This window comes from Pecten maximus, chromosome 7 (genome assembly GCF_902652985.1).
Source record: "Pecten maximus chromosome 7, xPecMax1.1, whole genome shotgun sequence".
Lineage (NCBI taxonomy): Eukaryota > Metazoa > Mollusca > Bivalvia > Pectinida > Pectinidae > Pecten > Pecten maximus.
This window is the reverse complement of record NC_047021.1, coordinates 34,340,073-34,362,685: the sequence shown is the minus strand read 5'-3', so window position 1 is coordinate 34,362,685 and position 22,613 is coordinate 34,340,073. Positions and strand designations below refer to the sequence as shown.

The window sequence follows — 22,613 nt, the reverse complement described above, 5'->3', positions numbered from 1 at the left end:
AGAGGTGGGAGGGGAGATAACTCTGATAAGTTAAATATAATATCTATAATAGCTGGTAGAGAGATGTGGGAGGTGGGAGATAACTCTGATAAGTTAAATATAATATCTGTAATAGCTGGTAGAGAGAGGTGGGAGGGGAGATAACTCTGATAAGTTAAATATAATATATATAATAGCTGGTAGAGAGAGGTGGGAGGTGGGAGATAACTCAGGTAAGTTAAATATAATATATATAATAGCTGGTAGAGAGAGGTGGGAGGTGGGAGATAACTCAGGTAAGTTAAATATAATATCTGTAATAGCTGGTAGAGAGATGTGGGAGGGGAGATAACTCTGATAAGTTAAATATAATATATATAATAGCTGGTAGAGAGAGGTGGGAGGGGAGATAACTCAGGTAAGTTAAATATAATATCTATAATAGCTGGTAGAGAGAGGTGGGAGGGGAGTTAACTCTGGTAGGGTAACCATGCATTTGTAAGCTTGTAGGGACATTCATTGGGAAGGAGCGAAGAGTGGGTAGGGGAGATAACTCAGGTTAGACAAAGATGAGGCACAGAGAGTGGGAAGGGGAGATAACTCTGGTTAGTCAAACACATACCTGTATTAGTTAGTGGGGAGATCGAGGGACAGAGAGTGTTTAGGAGGAGAAAAACTCAGGTTAGACAAAAATATATCAGTATAATTGGTGAGGAGAGGGAGAGGATGGAGAGTACAAAAATATACCTGTATTAATTGGTAGGGAGAGGGAGGAGGGGAGGGCGGGGGTCAGAGATTGGTCAGGGGAGTTAACTGGGGTAAGAGGAGAGAAATGGGTGGGGCGGTAGGTAATGATTGTTTTGCTCTGCGATACATTTTCTTTTATGTGATTTACGACATGCATTTATTTCAATAGGTCAGTAAATACATAAAATTGATAATAATTTCCTCTGTAGGTCCTGATACAATATAGCTATTTAGATATAAACCTTATAAGGAATGCCAGCCTAATGAGGATGTATATTTCAGATTGCTGGTATATTTTCCTGTATTCTCCTCCTGTTTGTACTGCTCCTCTTAGGACCCTACTTCAGTACTCTCCCTAAGGTAAGATAACTCTTTCTCACTTCATATCTTTGTTGAAAAGGAAAATCAAAATTTGTACATATGTATATTAGTATAATATTATTGGATTTATAAGAGTAATTTCTTTATATTTTACCTCATGTGAAGGTTTTGTTTATTTATCTTGTTGGGCTTCTTGTTAACTGGAGAGAAAATAAGGATTTTTGTCGATGCGATAAATTTATAATTGTGTATATAGACCAATTCTAGCTTTTACACTTTTGCTGACAGTTGAATATTTGTACAGCTTGAATAATATCTATCTGTGATTATCATTATCATGATAAATGTGAACATGTAAATACATTTTTTTTTTTTTTTTTTATAAACAAGTAATTTACATTTGTAATTAACATTTCTTCTCTAGCTAAGCTTTAATTAACCATCACAAATGATTTACATTGTAATTAACCTTTTATTTACAAATAATTACCATTACATGTATTCCAGGCGGTACTAGCATCTATCATCATTATAGCCCTAAAGGGAATGTTTAAACAGTTGTTGGAACTTCCAAATTTGTGGAGATTGTCAAAGATAGATTTTGTAAGTATATGATAAGTAATGTTATGATTGATTATGATACTTATATTTTAATTGATATATTTGTAACAGAGTGCAGGATTAATTTAATTTAAATCACTGCCTCTGCTAGGGATCAAACCCGGGACCTCTGACTTACTAGCCTTACGCTCAACCAATCGAGCTTAAGAGAAGATCTCTCTTTACCAGGGTTACATATTTTTTAACAAAAGTATTTCTGGGTTTTATGTGAAGGTGGTCTAGTGTTTTAACAACAGGGGGTTGACATGTTCTTAGGACCTAAAATGAAAAAAATAACCCCAGGGTCTGTCATGTAGATCACATATTATTCAATTAATAATAAATTATTTAGGGGTCAGACACTGCAACAATAAAATGTGATGTAGGAGTCAGGCCCTAGGGCTATTTTTTTTTATTCTGGGTCATAGGAATGTGTCAAGCCCCTGTGGTTTCTCTGGACCATTTTTGGAAATTGCCACCTTATAGAAATGCAGATTTTATTTTGTAAAGCTTTTAATAAGTATAAACTTTGGAGGGAAATGGTGAACATTTTATTATATACATGTAAATATATGATAGTTGTCCGAAAGCAGTTCAATACTTCAGTTGATTAATTCTGTATATATGTATGTCAGTAAAATCTATTATTTTGTCAATGTAGATAATCTGGATCGTAACTTTCCTTGCCACGGCGGTGCTGGACGTCGACCTTGGTTTGATGACCGGTGTAGGGGTAGCAATACTGACCATTGTATACAGGGTTCAAAGGTAACAATTTAAATATCAGTAGGATCATAATGAATTACGTTTGTAGATGTATCCCTTCATTAGTCCTCTACTGGTAAAACTGAGGCACTGTAGTTTTCCTGTTCGTCTGTCGTGTCCTTGAGGGATTTTGATCAAACTTCACACAATGATAAAGGACCATAATATCTCAGACAAGTTTAACTTTCAGGGTTTTTGGGTCAAGGTCAAGGTCACTGTTATTATTTTTAGCAGAAGCCAGTAGTGGACATGTACAATGTACTGGTATGTATTGCTTTAGCAATACCTGGTATGCTTGTTGCTAGTTTGTGTATGCTTCAATTTTAACTGCATATAAAACCAGCTTTATATAAAAAATATGTAATTTCAAACATAAAATATGATCCAACTCATTGTGTATGATCAACTTGACACTTCTAAATTTATCTGATAAAAACAGAACAAAGAAATCCAGAGAAAAGATTGTTTCGATTATGGATACCAAAGATTCCTCTCAGATCTCATGTTTGAAGATTTTGTAATTTCAACTAATTTAATTGACTAACAGAATTTCTTAAAGTTTTGTATATTTTATCGTAATTGCTAATTCTTTGTATTAATTATTTTGCAGGCCATACTCCTGTTTACTGGGCCAGATGCCTGAGACAGATATATACAGGGATGTGTCTGTATATAAAGAAGTAAGAATTCTTGCCCTTTAATCTTCATCAGATCACTGATTTTTGACAGATATGTTTTATATATTGGGAACTAGACTCAGTAGAATCCTTTATATATGTGAGAAAATAACATCAAGACTTGGTGTATTTGTTTTTCATGCATACTATTATTTCTGTATCTGGATAAAACAGAAATAAAATTTCAACTTAATTTTAGCTTAGGTTCCTTAAGGATATCTTTTGATAATTTGAGTGAAAAAAATTACACTATGTCAGCTTTGAGGTAAACAAGTATTGTTTTTTGTTTTGACTAAAGGTAAGACAATTAATTGCTAATTTGTTAAATTTTGAACTCTTTTGCAGGCTGTGGAGATACCTGATGTAAAAATATTCCGTTTTGAGAATGCGTTATTCTTTGTGAGTGTCGATCACTTCCGCGGGCAGTTTATACAAGTTTACGACGAATCCCAAACAACTACACAAGGATATTAAAGCTGCCAAAATCAAGCTACTTAAGGAAAGAAATGTAGAGTTCAGGGTCACCGAGGTAAGTTATTTATAAATTCAAGGTCACTTAGGTTAGTTATTTATAATCTCAAGGTCATTGAGGTGAGGCTATAATTATCTCAAGGTCATCCAGGTAAGTTATTTATTACCTGAAGCTCACAGAGGTGAGGCTGTTATGATATCACAAGGTCATCCAGGTAAGTATTTATTATCTCAAGGTCACAGAGGTGAGGCTTTTATGATCTCAAGGTCATCCAGATAAGTTATTTATAATTTCTAAGTGGACTAATTACTCAAAATGACCTTGGCAGTTCATGGGGCGATAAAATAAAAAAAACCACATTGCCAATAATGTTTTGATTTCATTAACAGTGATCATTACTACCCATTGTCTCCATTAGGTACTGGGGATTGAACTCGGGACCAGTGACTCACACAACCAAAACATGGCCAAATGGCCTAGAGAGAAATCTAGATGAGCCAATAGGAAGCAGCTAGCAATTCTTACCCAGAATTTTATTACTGATATAAATATATGTCTTCTTTTCCAGGGAAACCTTGAAGAATTAGCGAGTAACTACAGAGACGACCCATCAATACCCGGAGTCGACTTCTCCACAGTCATCATCGACTGTTCCAACTGGAGCTTTATAGACTCCATGGGAATTAAAACCCTGAAAGCTGTAAGTCTGCCAACACAATATCAAAAGTTGTGTACAAACTCAAGATTCATATTACAGATGTTAAAACTGATTTTATCCATGATAAACATGTTCACCAATAACCTCACACCCTCATAAACATTTTTTTACAGTTTACTTACCAAAGGATTTGATAATTTTCTTTTAAATAAATTTAAATAGATTGATGTTTAATTTTTTTTTATTCAGTTATATAAGTGTATTAAAAGTCCTTAGTTTGTTATTTTTTCTATTTTTCAGGTGATAAATGAATTCAAGGCTGTAGATATTAAAATATATTTAACTTGCTGTAAATGTAAGTATGAAATACTTCATTATTTACAAATCTAAAATTAAATGCATAATATTTTTGAAAGTGTTGTTATGAAAAATAATCTCAGAAGATCATTTGGTATTAAATTCAATATAAACTACTTCAGAATTAAGATAGAGTATTTGAAACAAGGATTATTGTTTGTTTTTCAGCGGGTGTACGTGAAATGTTTGATAAGACAGGATTCTTTGATGTCTTAGCTACAGAAAATCTATTTGTGTCTATACACGACGCAGTGTTACAAGCTAGACACCAGAAATGGATGAGTCGTAAGCCAAAGGTACAGTACTGCAGGACTATATATGATTTAATTGATATATCCAACAAAATAATCTGATAAAGGTAACAATATTGGCCCATCCTACAATATATCGGCCCATCCTACAATATATCGGCCCATCCTACAATATATCGGCCCATCCTACAATATATCGGCCCATCCTACAATATATCGGCCCATCCTATTTGTGAAATACTATCAAACCCTGTTATCTTGAAATCTAATGCAGAATTTAATTCAAAGACCCTGCTTAACTTAAAGTAAACATTTAGTTCCAGCAGTAAAACTTTATAAAATATACTCGGTTACCTTGAATGCTCGGGATATCTGGAAGTTTTTTCATGGCCCAATTTACTTTAAGATAACGAGGGTCAACTGTATATGTATTATCACATAATTGACTTGTTATCAAGTGAATCTGCCAGTGTAATATTTTTGCATTTGTCAATTAATAGAAGGAGAAGAAATTGGGGTGTATTAGGGAGGGGAGTGGTGTATAAGTCAGCAATACTGAAGACAGTTCAAGTTTCATATTAAACTCAACAAATTCTCATTTCATACGAAATTAAGCATATTTTTCATGATATGTTACAATGTGCATGTAGGTCATTTATAATATATTTACAAAAACAAAAACAAAATTATTCATAGGTTACCACCTGACCATGAAAAACCCATGAAATAACCATTAATCCAGTTAACCCATGAATACATGGGGTCATGCCATGAAATTGATAATAATATTCATGATTTTGTGATATGTTCAGGTACACCAATGAAATTTTCATGAAAATTGACTTGATGGCCATTATGTTTACCCATGGGGGATAAAAGACATAACATTTGTTGTGCTTAGATTCCTGTCCATCATGGTTTAATGGAGGTATTTGATCATTTAAGTGGCTATGTAGATAAGTTCCAGGCCATCATGGCGATGTAGATAAATTCCTGTCCATCATGGTTTAATGAAGGTGTTGGAGCATTTAAGTGGCTATGTAGATAAATTCCACATTTTCATTTTACAGAACGGCTCGGCGAACAATGAGTTGATAGCAGGAGACATATCAGTTAGTATAGGCGAGATCGCTGAGGACGATGAGACCGTATCAAAGAAGGTATTTAATTCCCGTTAATTCTCACCACTTGTTTAAACCATTAAGATCCCCACCCCATAACCATATACAGTGTATAGTATTGTTGGGCATAAAGAGATAAACACAATCATGATGTAAAAATAGGCCCTGGGTCTTTAAAACCATTGAGATCCCACTCCATAACCATATATAGCCTTTTTTGACATCAACAAATACAGATATTTAATGTTTGGTCAAGTCCAACCAGGTGAGCGATACAGACCCTCTGGGCCTCTTGTTTCTGTATTGTTTTGTGGTAACTGCATGCAGCCACAGTGATATTATGAGATCACACCAACATTTGACATTAAAAGTTCTTGAATTATTTAGATTGTATACACAAACAAAAAGTATACATGTATTCTGAAACATTTTCTTCAGGTTGGTAATGTAATATAATAGGAGTTATATAATAACACAACCAATATGATATTTAAGAGTGTGACGTTTCGGTGACTACACTGTCATTGGTCTGATGAAGGTGACAGTGTAGTCATCGAAATGTCACACTCTTAAATATCATATTGGTTGTGTTATATAACTCTTTTCATACAGAAAAAATGTCTTTCAAGAAAGTATGAAATTAACAGAAAAGTGACATCAACAGACATGACATTAACAGATGTGGTTATATAGGAGAAAAAAAGTGTTTCAAGATGTGATATTAAAAGAAAATAGACATGAAAGTAAAAGGAGTTTATAATTTATTATGTTTACAAATTAACTTCCATAGATTGTTGATATCGAATCTAGAAGATATGTGTGAACATTGTTTATAAATAAACTTTGCTTTGGATGGATGGCTGAAATTCTGTTAAATGTTAGGAAAGAATTTTTTTTTTCTGGAATAGAGATGTTTTTTACAAGAATTTGTTTTTTTATGCGTATATTCATGAATTACTTCCAAATACAGTTTTTTTTACTGAAGTTGATAGTTTTGTCCCTAAATCACAATTTTCCTTTTCTGTATGTTTAGTTTAGAAATGAATTACAATGTAATCTTTCTGATCTTTACCAGGACTCCAAAACCAATTTATGATGAAGTGGAAGAGCATTAGTGTGTGTGTAGTGGTAAGTATTGATTTGAATTTGGATTTTGTTGTTGTTTTTTTATTTGTTTGGAAGCTATGAATTCAAATACTTTGTATATAATAGACAGAAAATCAAGAAAAGCAAAAAATGGGTGTTCATCTACTGGAACGTTATTTTTCCCAGAATATATCTCTTAATCTTTATGCTTGGTTAAAAAATATGTGATTTTCCATCATTGCTAAAATAATGAAGTTATCTAAAAATGTTGTAAAATAAAATATTGAACAAATTTGAATTTTTAAAACTCTCGTAATAAATGGTAGCAATTCACAATAATTCACTGATTAGTCAAAATCTTTTTTTTTCAGGATGTTTTTAACAAATTGCACAGAAACTGATATTTGAAGCACAGGTTGTCATAGCAACAGAACCAGAAGCACTGGATATCATAGCTACAGTATACTTAATTTAGCATTGGTTGCTGTCACAACAAAACTTGAAGTCATGGTCGTCATAGCAACCAAACTGGTGCACTAGTTGTAATAGCAACTTGACCAGGCCTTGAGGCTGACAATAAAACTGAAGTTATTCACAAAGTGTGAATGTGTGCGTAAATGGGTTAAGGAACAAGTATTTTGTTACCCAGTTATAGATTAGATATAATTATTTGAGTCATGGTCAGCCAAATTAGTTATTTGTGATAGTTACAGATACTGTGATAAGCAATTTACTCATTGCTGAAACAGGTATCTCATTTCCATATGCCAGTATACATAGTAGTGTGTTACTTAAATTTTACATTGAGTTTATCAATATTTTATGTTCCAGTTGTTTGCCATTTTTATTTGTGATAATACAATTTGATTATAATGTACTTAAAAATGATAATAAAAGAAATACAATTTGTTTGATTGGGTAAAAGAATTTTAATAATAACAGGTTAAAATCATTGTTTTAATCACCAATATTAGATTTGATTTAAAAAAAAAAAATAATCAAACTAAGAATTTGTCTTTGGTTGTAAGAAGTAATGAACACAATTTTAGAGACGGCCATCCCCTGTCCCAATGGTTATTTTTGTTCCTTGCTATAAAATGCTGTATTTGCTTTTGAGAAAAGAAACATTCACAGTTGTCCAAAAATTGTTGTATATTAAATTTATGTTAGCTGTGGACAGTTTCATTTGTTACAGTTTGAATATTGAACAACATAAATATAGTATTGATTTCATCACTTGGAACAAGGAAACTTCTTTTGTAAAAGTTTTCTCCCTTGTCGAAGGCTTTCCAGTCTGTTAAAACTAGTTCTCCAAAATCCCGACCAGTCAAAAGCAGGCAACAATATGTTGACAGGCTTCCAATACTTTTGTTTCTGAAATACCAAAATGTGTATTTTTTATTCTATTCAAATTATCCACTAAGCTAACTCCAAGAGATTACACAACAATTCTGCATCTGTCTACTTGACAGCAGGGAGTCACAGTGTTGTGACTTTTTACTCAGTCAGTCATGAGAATGGGTGTTAGACAGTCAGTCATGTGAATGTTTTTGTATTGTTTTACAGACCATTGTAAGTTTAAGTTTGCTAGGCAATCAAAGATGTTTTTAAATAAGACATATCAACAAATAAATGGCCCTCAATTTAGAAAGATGTTACATAGAAGACAGTACTTTATTGTAGCATTCATATGAAATCTACATTTCATTGAGTCATTCAATTAATTCTGGTTTTAAATGTTTGTTTAACTGGAGCTCTTTTGGATAGTATGCTTATCAAAACAAGGTAGCATGCACCCTTAATAAGATTCTTTTCATTACATCTTTAGGTATTTAAATCTATTCTTAGAAATGGAAAATATATCATGAAGGTCCCAAAATTTAATAATAATGTATATTATTAAAAGTACAAATAAAACTATAAATAAATATTGATGGTAAGTATATGGCATATTGCAAGGGTAACACATTTTGAGTACCAGGTATATATAAATGGCATATTGTAAGGGTAACATTTTGAGTATACATGTATGGCATATTGTAAGGGTAAAAGTCTAAAAAAAAAATGTAAAATACTGTTTTAAAGTGCAATATGTGGGAGACTAGTTTCCTCAAACTTTTACAAATCAAAGGTTTTTTATGAGACTCATGAACTATTACTAAATTAATTCTTTAATCAATTATTTCAATTAATTCTTTTTATTTTCTTCTCTTGTAATACATAACATAAAGTATAGCCAGAGTAAGAAAGGAAGGATCTTATCATGAAACAAATGACAAGAAAATTCAAAAGATTTCAATTTTATTTTCTAATTAAAATAATTGATTTAAAATACACTTCTGAAGAGTAGTTAACATTGTTTTCATTTGTTGTTAATTAATGAAGGTTGAGTTTTTGTTTAAAATTCTAAAATTTCTTTGTTAATTTTTAAATGTGTGTATGCGAGAATGTAACGAAAATGCATTGTGTTGTCACTTTTAATGGTATTGTTTCATCACTTGCATTTTTTATGACCTTGACTTTGGGTATGTGTCATAGTAAAAAGGGTTGGAATCGAGTAGAAAAATTTTAGCTATGATTATAATGTTGTAAAATCATCATACAATAAAAACATATATTACCTACATCATGAAAATATATATATTTAAAATGGTGTTAGATATCTAGATCATTTTGATTCTACATATATTTTATAAAATATGTGATATATTTAATATTTTTACAATTATTTCTGATGTGGACTGATCACCTGAACGTAACCAGTACCTGTAATCTTCCATTATCAATCATCCTGTTTATTTTACCTTCACTTGTATTTTAATTAAAATAGCCTAAACAGAGACCTATATAACAGTTATATTTTGATCTCTAGTCTGTATAAGGTTTCATTTTTCTTTATGGTCATATCCCATGAATTTGTCTACCGTAATTATCCTGAAATAAGCCAAGGCATGAGCTTATTGTGTGGTAACTTGGTAGTGAACCACGTCATCAGATACACACCATTGTCATTCAGACACTTCAGCGTCACAAGATTCAAAACTTGTTGGCAATTTCTGTTTGTTTTTTCATAAATTAATTGATCATTAACAAAAATTCATATGTAAATACCGTAACATTAGATTCATTTCATTCCATTCCCTCATTTACATGTAACTCAATCATGAGTGTAATCAGGTATGTTAATATCTACTTGTGTCAATCCTTAGAATGCTTCATCACAAAATATTGCCAGTTATATATTTACATTGTTTTAATATTGCTTATAAGTTGAAAAATAATTTTAGATTTATAATTCAAAAAATTGCATAGCACTCTATACTCAAAGAGTGATATCTTTTTAAAATCATTTGACACATTCTAAGATTCTTTAAAAAAAACAAAAGAGAAAAAAATGTTAATAATTGTGAGTTTTGAAATTCCTTAAGAAAATAGCCAGGCCTTGTTGAAGTTATGACCTCAGTTCTATAGTGTCTTTATTTCTATTGAGTTTTCAATTTGTAAAAGCAAAACAAATTATAGGGACTTAATTTTGCATAATTTCCCTATACCACACTCCATATATGAGTATTAAAACAATAATATCCAATACACATAAATGGTCTTCTCCTTTAAATAATACAATAAAGAAATTAAATTCATCGGTTTTATAAAACAAGAGTTCCGAGGAGTTACCTCCCTTTGTTTAAATCATATTATATATTTTATACAATCAGGTCCTAATACATGTACTATTTATTTTAATGTGTCACATTGCATGAATGTAAATCTGCAGAGTAACATGAAAATCAGAGTTAACTGAAAATCAGAGTTAGCTGAAAATCAGAGTTTTAATACCTGAAAATCAGAGTTACCTAAAAATGTACATGTACAGTTTAAATAATCGCCTGGAACAATTTATATGTGTGTAAATGTGAAGAAGTGCTGTACTTAATCAGTATACTCACGTTATAAGTACTATTTAAGGACAGTGTTTATTTGTGGGTATAGTATTTATAAACTGTACAAACATATACGTATTCTGTATATAAGGTTTTACCAACACACACATAGTGCATCAAATGTTGAGTGACTTATGCAAAAATGCAAGAAAATATTAAATTTGAGGTTTTTTATATTAAATGTTTAGTATGTTATCTTTTTATTGGAGGACTGGATCACAAATACAATGATTCCAAGGTTTTGCCCCAAAATATTCAACCCTTTGGTAGAATTCAGCTTACAACCTCACTGTTTATATATTAATCATTTGTATTATATTTAATACATGTAGGAACTTAAATGAGTTTTCATTTCATATGAGATTTCATGAAGCAAGTCTTAAATATAAATCATTTTTACAATTTTGCAAGCCTTATTGAGCAAAAATTAAAACTACCGGTATGAGAAGAATTTCATAAAATCTCAAATGAAATGAAAACAGATTTGAAATACTTTTTATCACATCACTCAGAAAACTTATATTTTAAAGTCAAAATGCGGAGGGCTAAATCAAATGGAGACGGGCATTTTGTTGCGTCATTCACAATTTATGAAGTGATGTCATTATCTATGTTATGATGTCACGATGGATTTGTTGCCCATCATTGTAGATCATTTTGATTTAATGACATATTTGTGAAATGAAACAATGGATTTCTGGTTGGCACGGCCAATATAAAACGCTCCAGGATATATCACACTATATAGTGACATATGTAAAAACGCTCCAGGATATATCACACTATAGTGACATATGCAAAAATATTTTACGAGTGATTTCACTAATAACAGGCTGATTTTGTAGTCAGGAATAGGTACCAAGTCTATGTGATTGGTTCCTTTTCTGATGTACATCCAGGAATTTGGTAAAAATTTACATTGTGAAAACACAACAGAAAAGAGCTGGAGAAGACCGCCCATAAATAGTTAGAAATTATCACGTTTGACTATCGATCAACAGTATAACAACAGCTGATAAATTAAATCTCTATTCTCAAAATAATGATACAGCAGTTTAGACTGATGAGTTCAGGAAGCATATCACTTACATTGTGTAATAGGAAAGTGATATAAAAATATCCCACACACACTGGGTGCTATATAGTGACCTGTCTCTCAGAACAGACATCCCACCACTAAAGGCTAAAGGGAATTTCAATTCACACTATACAGAACTAGTAAGGTGACCTGTATTCTCCACTTAAGATGTCTGCAATGGTTTAAAATTCAAAAAATTCAAAAAAATTCAAAAAAACCAAACAAACCTTCCAAAACAATATATTTTATTTTAAATTTTGTAAATCTGAAAACATTTTCGTATATAATTTGTATATCACAGATTTATATGAAAACATAAATAAACAAATGTACATTGTATGTATTCAATATCATTACAAGAAAACATGAAAAAGGGAAACAATTGATTTACTGGTAGAATTTTGTGAATTTATACTACTAACTAGCATTGATATTAAAGACTAGAGAAGTAAAAAACCATACTTGTGTGTAAATGCACATGTGCACTCATGTGTGAATGTACTGTACAATATGTGCACTCGTGTGATGGCATCTACAGGAAGAGGTATAAAGATGGACATATATTGACAGGTTCTGGCCATTCAGACAGAAAGATATATGATAATTTGAAAAAATATGAAATCTTCAAACTGCTGAATAGGAACAAACAATGAAAATGGACACTTCACTTTATAATTATAAGCTATCTAGACTGTTTGACCACTCGGACAAACAACTACTTAACAACAACAAAAACAGAAAAAAGGGCTAAAATAAATAAAAAATAATTAATGTTACACACTACATAAAATATTAAAATGCTGAAAATGTGTTTTATTTAAATTATATTTTAAACACAAAATCCATGTTACACAACATATTGAATATATTAAAAACAATCTTGCACTGTTTTGTATAAATAAGACATTTTAATATTTAATAACTGATGCTTTTCGAAGTAACACTAATCTTTTGTTGTTATTTTGAAAATGGAAACAAAAAAATATATAGCCCTTCCCCATGTATGCTTCCCTAAATATCAACACCAGCTATAGACAGATTGGAGATTAACTCCAATGGCACGTCATGCAAATCAAACTAAAAATAATGTTCTACATGTGCTATGCTGGTTTAGTTTATCAACTGATCAAACATCATATCACTGTTAATGACAATGAGGATTCAATCCATACAAAAGGTAAATTTTCATAAAACAAATTATTGTACATACAGAATACATAGTCGGTGTCTTTTTGTGCCTATTTTGGCGAGGGTAAAGAAAGACAAAAGTGGCGAGCTACTTTTGTCTTTCTGTCCCGAGCCAAAAATACAGCTTATATCTTAAGATACTGACCATGTATTCTATTTATCCTGCAACAGTCCTCAAAAATAAGCATTTCAAAGTGAAATGGTATCAACAATGTCCCAAATATGTTTGCCTTTTAAACGTTTTTTCACTTGGAATCAGGTCAGTTGAATATGCGCAAATGCTAAGATTCTAAAATACAGCTGTTTTCCGTTACTGCCATATACAGCAAAATATATGGTATATATGGTGGGTGTATTCCAACAATGCGGTGCCAGTTGCACGATAAAAATGTATATATGTTATGTATATTACTTGCATGATCTAACAGATGTATATATATATAATAAAACATACCTGGTAATTATCAATAAATATCACAAATCATAACATTTCCGAAGGGTGAACAGGGCCTGTATTCACGGAAATGTACTCATGCTCAAATACACATTTTGTGTTCGGACACAAATACTTTTGGGTGATGAATCAATCTAAATCAATATATGATATCACTAATATTTTTTCAATTATTTGAAGTCATTCCAAAAATACTTACATGCGAGATATTATTTTCGATGTTTAGGTTTTCTTTTAGATAGCTTTTGAGCACAGATTTCTAGCTTGAGTATGAGAATGGTTTCTTGAATATGGGCCCTTGGTTTTCAAAACCTATATTTTCTCTGTATGTAGAAAGACTAATGTACATGTATTGCATCAATCCCGATGAGAGTCCAATGGCTACTGTTCATCGTTTCATGATTTTGAAGAGTATTTTGATTTGAAGTAAAACTTCACATATCATTAAGCTACATTCTGCAGTTTCTCGAACACTTTCTGAAGTCCTTCTGTTTTAATTGTCTTTTCTACAAGGTCCATTTCCTCATCAAAGGTGGCTGTCTCTGTCGACATGAGACCAAACATCCGGTCAAGTTTGGACAAGTCAGGCCTGTCCTTGTCAAACTTAAACTGAAGAGGTTTAAACCCTGCCTCTCGGAGCTCCGAAACCATCTGTCCATCCTGTGTCTGGTTGAGAAATGACACAAACACCAGTTTGGCAGGGTAAACTTCCTCATGGTACTTTTTAAATAACTGACTGAATCTGTAACAAAAACGGATATAAATTGTTTAAATTTATTGCCTAAAATTTACTGATCATTGTTAAAAATATAATTATTTGATAATGGCAAGAAACTATTACAGGATAAGTATGGTAATGATATTCCTATTTTACTGGTGTAAATACAATACATTACCGTACAAATACACAACACTTACAGGTAGTTTTTCAACTCTCCCCTTCTTCCTCAACCTCCACCGATCCATTTTCCTCCTCATCCGTCACCACAATGAAGGTTTTCACGGTCTCTTTGTTCTTATAGAAGGGGTAAAGACTGGCCGCGGGAGTTGTTCCTCCACCCGTTTTGGTTGAGATTGCAAGATTCAAAATTTCCTCAACCGTTTTTGGCAAGAATGGTGCCTCACGATTCAGGTCATCAAAGAAGACTAGCTTGGCCGATGTGACAGCTGTTAATATGCCCGCTATGATAGAGCTTGTTCTGATCGCAATTTCCATAGACCCTGAGGCGTCTCCCATGACAACTATAGGTGCTTCCAAGGGCAGACTGCAAGTTTAAAAAGAAATACACCATCTTAATGCTGAATGATTTTTATAAAGATTCAGAAACTTTCAACTTCATAACCAGTCATGAAATTTAATTAAAAAAAACAAATTGCTTGACATAAGGTGGTCTTATTATCAAGCAAAGTTTTGATCATCTTGGTAGAATCTGCAATGGCGTTTGGCACTCAAACATAGAACTACACATTTTATTCTATAAAATTACCCTGCTGATATCCTAGGGTATGAAGGTCACTCACCTGATATCCTAGGGTATGTAGGTCATACACCTGATATCCTAGGGTATGTAGGTCACTCACCTGATATCCTAGGGTATGAAGGTCACACACCTGATATCCTAGGGTATGAAGGTCACACACCTGATATCCTAGGGAATGTAGGTCACTCACCTGATATCCTAGGGAATGTAGGTCACACACCTGATATCCTAGGGTATGTAGGTCACACACCTGATATCCTAGGGTATGTAGGTCACTCACCTGATATCCTAGGGTATGTAGGTCACACACCTGATATCATAGGGAATGTAGGTCACTCACCTTATATCCTAGGGTATGTAGGTCACTCACCTGATATCCTAGGGTATGTAGGTCACACACCTGATATCCTAGGGTATGTAGGTCACTCACCTGATATCCTAGGGTATGTAGGTCACTCACCTGATATCCTAGTGTATGTAGGTCACACACCTGATATTCTAGGGTATGTAGGTCACTCACCTGATATCCTAGGGTATGTAGGTCACACACCTGATATCCTAGGGAATGTATGTCACACACCTGATATCCTAGGGTATGTAGGATCACTTACCTGATATGCTGAAGCCTCTTCTCTGCATGTAGCTGTAGGCTTTGGGAAAATGAAGCCTTGCTGTAATCGGGCGTCCTCTCAAAAACATTTGGACCATCAGGTGATCTCTCCCAGTCCCATTTAAAATATATGTCGTCCAATGACTGGAGATTCATTCCCTCCCGAATCATCCGCAGGACTAGCAATCGCTCCATTAGTTTCCCAGTGGCCAGTGTAACCTGATGACCCGCGTCCAGTCTGGCCTGAATAGCCTGGTCAACCTCCTTACACTGTAGATCTTCATAGTACCTAAAAAAAGAATACGTCAAATACTTAGCAACTGACCTACTCATACAATAAATTGGTAAACCAACTTACATACATTACTCAACCTTCTCGTATAATAAATTGTACATCATTGACTCTTGTGTGTACAATATATTAAATGTGGGGTTGTATTCACGATGGCATACAATACATGTTCATGGTTGACTCAGAGATTCACATTTTACATATGTATAGTAGCTCACTGACTCATATTACACATACAATGTACAGTATAAATGTATATGGGTTACTCAATGACTCGGAGTTAATCTAACATTACACAAGTTACTCTGTGACTCGCATTTATATATTGTATAGTAACTTGGTGACTCATATTACACCACATACAACACATGAGTTACTCTGTGACTCACATTTATGTATTGCATAAAGTAGAAACTCAGTGACTCATATTACAAATACATGTACAATATATGAGTTTCACTGTGACTCACAAAAGTAAGTCAGTGACTCGTATTACACATACTATGTACAAAAAATGAGTTACTCAATTACTTATAGTACCGTTATGTACATACCACAATGCAGTGTCCAGTTTGACCTCCTTGTCAGCCACACAGCCTTTTGACTCATCAGTCAGTTTGTCAGTGAGGGGTTTGATGTGGCTGTAAGGAATAGCATACTCCTTTAAGAGATCGTTGACATTTTCTGCTGTCACATTTCGGCAGTGAAGTGCAAGAGATCCATCAGGCGCTGACGCTCCAAAACAAAATGGTAGAAACCATGGCAGCATGTGGAAATCCTGAAAATATGAAGACAAAATATAGATTTTCAATTTACACAAAACCATTTTAACATTTAAGAATATATTGCTTGTAATAAGCATTTCCATTTGCATAAAAATTTCATGTAATAGCCCATAATGTAAACAAGAGGCCCATGGGGCCTGTATCGCTCACCTGGTTGGATTTGACCAAATGTCAAAATAATGTTCATGTTCAATTCCTTTTGTTTGTTAACCTCAAACAATGCTATTTATGGTTATAGCGTGGGGATCCCAACTGCTTTAAAGAAATAATGAAGTCCAGACTCTCTGAGTTTACAACATGCATTTATAACTTTATGACTAGTAGTGATTTAAAGGAATTACCTCTATTTCCCATATGGGGCCCCGCCCCTTTGGCCCCTTGGGGGTCAAAGTCACAATTTATGCAAAATCTGTTCCCCTTCCCCCAAGAATGCTTCTGACTAAATTGGGTTCAAATCCATTCATAACTTAATGACAAGTAGCGATTTGAAGGAATTACCTCAATTTCCCCATTAGGCCCCGCCCCTTTGGCCCCTTGGGGGTCAGAGTCACCATTTATGCAAAATCTATTCCCCATCCCCAAAGGATGTTTCTGACCAAATTGGGTTCAAATCCATTCATAACTTTATGACAAGTAGCGATTTAAAGGAATTGCCTCAATTTCCCCTATTGGGCCCCGCCCCTCAGGCCCCTTGGGGGTTAGAGTCACCATTTATGCAAAATCTGTTCCCCTTCTCCCAATGATGTTCCTGACCAAATCTGGTTCAAATTCATTCATAACTTTATGACTAGTAGCGATTTAAAGGATTAAACCCTATTTCCCCTATTTGGCCCCGCCCCTCAGGCCCCTGAGGTTCAGAGTAAAAATTTATACAAACTCGGTTCCCCTTCCCCCAAGGATGTTCCTGACCAAATCTAGTTAAAATCCATTAAAAACGTTATGACTAGTAGCGATTTAAAGACTAATATCTATTTTCCCCTATTTGGCTCCGCCCCTCAGGCCCCTGGGGGTTCAGAGTAAAAATGTATACAAACTCTGTTCCCCTTCTCCCAAGAATGTTACTGACCAAATTTGGTTCAATTCATTTATAACTTATGACTAGTAGCGATTTAAAGGATTAACCCTATTTCCCCTATTGGGGCCCCACCCTAAGGCCCCTGGGGGCCAGACCAACCATTTATACAAAATTGGTTCCCCTTCACCCAAGGAGGCTTCAGACCAAATATGAATCAAATCCCTTCATTTCTACAGAAGAAGAAGGATTTTAAAGAATTTGCTATATTTTTCCTATCGGGCCCCGCCCCTAAGGCCCCTGGGGGGCCAGAACCACTGTTTATACAAAATTGGTTCGTCTTCACCCAAGGAGGCTTCAGACCAAATATGAATCAAATCCCTTCATTTCTACAGAAGAAGAAGGATTTGAAGAATTTGCTATATTTCCCCTATTGGGCCCCGCCCCTAAGGCCCCTGGGGGGCCAGACCCACCGTTTATACAAAATTGGTTCCCCTTCACCCAAGGATGCTTCAGACCAAATATGAATCAAATCCCTTCATTTCTACAGAAGAAGAAGGATTTTAAAGAATTTGCTATATTTCCCCTAGTGGACCCCGCCCCTAAGACCCCTGGGGGCCAGACCCACCGTTTATACAAAATTGGTTCCCCTTCACCCAAGGATGCTTCAGACCAAATATGAATCAAATCCCTTCATTTCTACAGAAGAAGAAGGATTTTAAAGAATATGCTATATTCCCCTATTGGGCCCCGCCCCCCAGGCCCCTGGGGGGCCAGACCCACCGTTTATACAAAATTGGTTCCCCTTCACCCAAGGAGGCTTCAGACCAAATATGAATCAAATCCCTTCATTTCTACAGAAGAAGAAGGATTTTGAAGAATTTGCTATATTTCCCCTATTGGGCCCCGCCCCTAAGGCCCCTGGGGGGCCAGACCCACCGTTTATACAAAATTGGTTCCCCTTCACCCAAGGATGCTTCAGACCAAATATGAATCAAATCCCTTCATTTCTACAGAAGAAGAAGGATTTTAAAGAATTTGCTATATTTCCCCTATTGGGCCCCGCCCCTAAGGCCCCCTGGGGGGCCAGACCCACCGTTTATACAAAATTGGTTCCCCTTCACCCAAGGATGCTTCAGACCAAATATGAATCAAATCCCTTCATTTCTACAGAAGAAGAAGGATTTTAAAGAATTTGCTATATTTCCCCTATTGAGCCCCGCCCCTAAGGCCCCTGGGGGGCCAGACCCACCGTTTATACAAAATTGGTTCCCCTTCACCCAAGGATGCTTCAGACCAAATTTGGTCAAAATCCACTGAGTAGTTTAGGACTAGTAGTGATTTAAAGGAAAAGTTGACGGACGGACGACGGACGACGGACGGACGACGGACGACGGACGCTGCGCCATGCCATAAGCTCACCGGCCCTTCGGGCCAGGTGAGCTAAAAATGACGTTGCCATTTGTAACTTTGCTTGTGACTGGCTAATACAGCAAGGTACTAATTAATTTCTAAAAGAAAAAGAGTTCCACAGGGATTGCGTATAGTAAATTAAATCATAAGGATAAACTTTAATATATTTTTATGTCACGGAGCTATAACACCAAAATAGGAATATACTCTCATAATAAATCGCTTATTTAGATTACCTTCCATTTTTTGTGTTTTACTGTATCTCCATAACATTAAAAAATGTTATAAGGTAATCCTTGAATAATGGCCATTATCATTATAGAGTACCTGATGTCATCTACACCTGGCTTGGGAGTTATAAAAATTACATGACTTAGAGGTGACTACACCATACACATTTATCAAAAAATACCCGTCCACAAATAAGCCTGCTTCTTCCTTTTTGCAGAATCAGAATATTTGAAACAGTTAGCTAAAAGTGGTTCAAAAGTCCTCTTATGCAAATAAGCTTTATTCATTAACTAGTGGAGGGGGCTTATTTGAGGATGCATTTTTTGTTTTGTTTTTTTGTTTTTTTTTGCAGATGAACAAATTACCTTTTCTGAATTGAAATGGCAAATATCAGCTAGTTTTTTCCATGGTTCCGTCGGAAAGTGTAGAGCATAGAACTCCAGTTCATCAGCTGTTAATGTTTGCACCCATTTCTTTACGTATTTACTGACCGAACCCGTTGCTGATCCTGCTGTGGTTTTGAGGACCAGCAAATTATCCAGGTTGGATTTTAGCTTTCCTAGAGTTTTTGATTTGACTGGAGTTTTCTGGATCTGAAGCTGTTTTATTCTTCTCTCAACTGTCCTTGCACTTCGTCCTGCATCCAATAAGGTAACTGCTTTCAGCACCTCAACCAGTCCGAAAGTTCCCCTCAAACGCAACAAGGATTCAGACAGATCTTTGTCATTCCTTGCCCAAGCAGCTGCTAGGGATCTAGCACGGGCATCTAGAATAGTTTAAAATGATAAATATATGTTGTATGACAACATCAATATCATAAAACATTTCTCATTTTGTCTGGGTGGCAATTGTCATGCAATATGAAAAAGTTTAAGGAATGCACAATTTTGTGCAATTTTCTGGATTATATTTCAACTCGGAAATCAACATTATACACTGGATTACATAGGTTTTTATTTGGTTGTGTAATATTTTTGGCATTAGAGATATTACAACCACACTAACATCTGCTGAAATTTGAGTTCCAACTTTAGACATTTATTTTGACATTACATTTGCTTTTGTATGGTCTAAAAAGATGAACATTAAAAAGCTTTTTCCTGGTGAAGTGTTAATTTGGTTTAGACAGGTTTGAGATATGTTCGGTTTAGGCAAGTTTGAAAGGAATTTGATTTAGACAGGTTGTAAAGTGTTTGCTTTAGTCAGGTTTAATCTATTCGGTTAAAACAGAGACTTGTATATCAGATATATATACACTGTATCTGATATACAAGTCTCTGGTTAAAACAGGTCTAAAAGTTGAACATTTATGACAAATATGTCTGACAGGATATGGACTTGGTATTTCAGGCAAGATGTTGCATTATGCAGGGGATTCCAGTTTAGACAGGTCTGGATCGAGGTGTTTGTTTTAGACAGGTTTATGATTTTTTTTCTTTAGACAGGTTGATTGGGTGTTCCCTTTAGACAGGTTTATAAGTTATTTACTTTAGACAGGTTGATTGGGTGTTCCCTTTAGACAGGATTATAAGTTTACTTTAGACAGGTTGATAGGGTGTTCCCTTTAGACAGGTTTACGAGGTTTTTACTTCAGACAAGTTGATCGGGTGTTCCCTTTAGACAGGTTTATAAGTTTTTTTGTTTTAGAAAGGTTTTTAGGGTTTTGCTTTGACAAGCTTAAAAAGAAGTTCACTTTAGACAAGTTTAAACAAGGTACACCATTAAAAAAATCTGAAGTTTATATAGGCCTATCCCACAATCATGTTATAATAAAATACTTACTCATTGGTATCTCCACTCCATTTTTCACCATCACATCCATAGCCGCTGCATATCGGTCTCTGTTTGCTTCCTGACCTTTAAAATGCTGGTCAAATGTCACATTTCCCATAAAATAGCTACTCGCGTTCTTGTTTACGTCCAAATCTTCAGGTGCTAAGGCAATCTCAACTTCTTCCCCAGAGCGAGACGACTGGTCAGCAGGTTGGAGGTCTCTGCCCCGACCATAACGCCCTCTTCCACGACCTCGTCCCCTTCTTCCTCTCATTCCTCGTCCCGGCATTTTCGGAAAGTTTAAATAGTATCTGCTAAGATTTTCTATTAATTTTTGGTTTTCATTAAGCTGAATTTTGTTTCTCACATGCGTAGAAATATTGTCATTCTGTCAAAAACAGTAAAACAGTTCTTAAAAGAGTAATATCATTAAACTGATTTGTAGGCCTACTACCGGTAAGCTTAGACTTTGGTCGTGTGCTGTCGTCTACATGTCGGCTGTAAAGTTATTTTATGAATGACAGCAGGTAGAAAGCTCCGTTATATGTAATAGTAAGCACATTTCATGCAATGTCAGGTTTCCCGTCAGCTTTGTGCAATAAACAAGCCGGTGAGCGTCATCACTCAATCTATTGCACAACCACGATGTAAACAGGAAGTGGCCGGTATATTATAAACACAAGGCCATGGCAACTTTCAAGTTCCGGCTATAATTTGAAATTTCTTTGATATACAGTAGGCTATGAAGCTTTGTTCGACATTATTTATGCCTGTAATTTAATATGCACTTAACACTCCCCAAATACATGTATTAAAGTTTTGATAATGTTTTTAAAGATACTCAAAATACAAATTAAAGGCTAGCCCGAGTTTCCTCTGGCCCTGACACCATACAAAATTTCACCTTAGAGTGATTTGTATCTAAGCACAGGCACAGGGGCTCGGTTTCGGGTTTCTGAGTAACATATGATATCAGTAAACAACCACAACACTATAAATTAAGTATTAAATCGAGGTTATCGATGCATAAAAACACCCGATAACCCCGATTTTTTATAAGGTTTTAGAAGTATATGAATACTTAATTTATAGTGTTGTGGTTGTTTACTGATGTCATATGTTACTCAGAAACCCGAAACCGAGCCCCTGTGAGCATAGGCACTTGGGGTAAGAAATGATATATTGTATATATATGCTATATAGCCTCGTATTACTATATAATACTCCATTTTATATAGTAATACGAGGCTATATAGTATATATATATATAACATATAATTTCTTACCCCAAGTACGCTCCAGTACCCCTATTTAGAAGAGA

At 34.6% G+C, this 22,613-nt stretch overlaps 2 protein-coding genes across 2 annotated transcripts in view; one reads left to right on the top strand and one right to left on the bottom strand.

Moving 5' to 3' along the window:
• Positions 1-11,156, top strand: part of LOC117330668 (prestin-like) — an 80,957-nt gene extending 69,801 nt beyond the window's left edge. The window contains 12 exon segments of the mRNA XM_033889106.1: positions 1,009-1,086; positions 1,555-1,650; positions 2,309-2,415; positions 3,023-3,092; positions 3,435-3,515; positions 3,517-3,618; positions 4,130-4,261; positions 4,520-4,574; positions 4,745-4,872; positions 5,898-5,987; positions 7,024-7,076; positions 7,406-11,156. Coding sequence (XP_033744997.1) covers positions 1,009-1,086; positions 1,555-1,650; positions 2,309-2,415; positions 3,023-3,092; positions 3,435-3,515; positions 3,517-3,618; positions 4,130-4,261; positions 4,520-4,574; positions 4,745-4,872; positions 5,898-5,987; positions 7,024-7,044 — 960 coding nt within the window. The 3' untranslated portion in view covers positions 7,045-7,076; positions 7,406-11,156.
• Positions 11,157-12,851: 1,695 nt separating this feature from the next.
• On the bottom strand, positions 12,852-21,938 carry LOC117330667. Its single transcript, XM_033889105.1, has 6 exons — positions 21,302-21,938; positions 19,885-20,285; positions 16,633-16,856; positions 15,788-16,075; positions 14,614-14,960; positions 12,852-14,437 (listed from the first exon to the last, which is right to left on the bottom strand). The coding sequence occupies exons 1-5, from the start codon at positions 21,579-21,581 to the stop codon at positions 14,624-14,626; spliced, it is 1,530 nt and encodes a 509-aa protein (XP_033744996.1). The 5' UTR covers positions 21,582-21,938; the 3' UTR covers positions 12,852-14,437; positions 14,614-14,623.
• Between the last annotated feature and the right edge of the window lie 675 nt (positions 21,939-22,613).

Coding starts and splice junctions, on each gene's coding strand:
- LOC117330667 (XM_033889105.1), bottom strand. CDS start 21,581: ATGCCGGGACGAGGAATGAGAGGAAGAAGGGGACGAGGTCGTGGAAGA. Junction 16,076..16,632: donor AAACTGGACACTGCATTGTG/GTATGTACATAA, acceptor TTCTTTTTTTAG/GTACTATGAAGATCTACAGT. Junction 14,961..15,787: donor AAGAGGCTTCAGCATATCAG/GTAAGTGATCCT, acceptor TTAAACTTGCAG/TCTGCCCTTGGAAGCACCTA.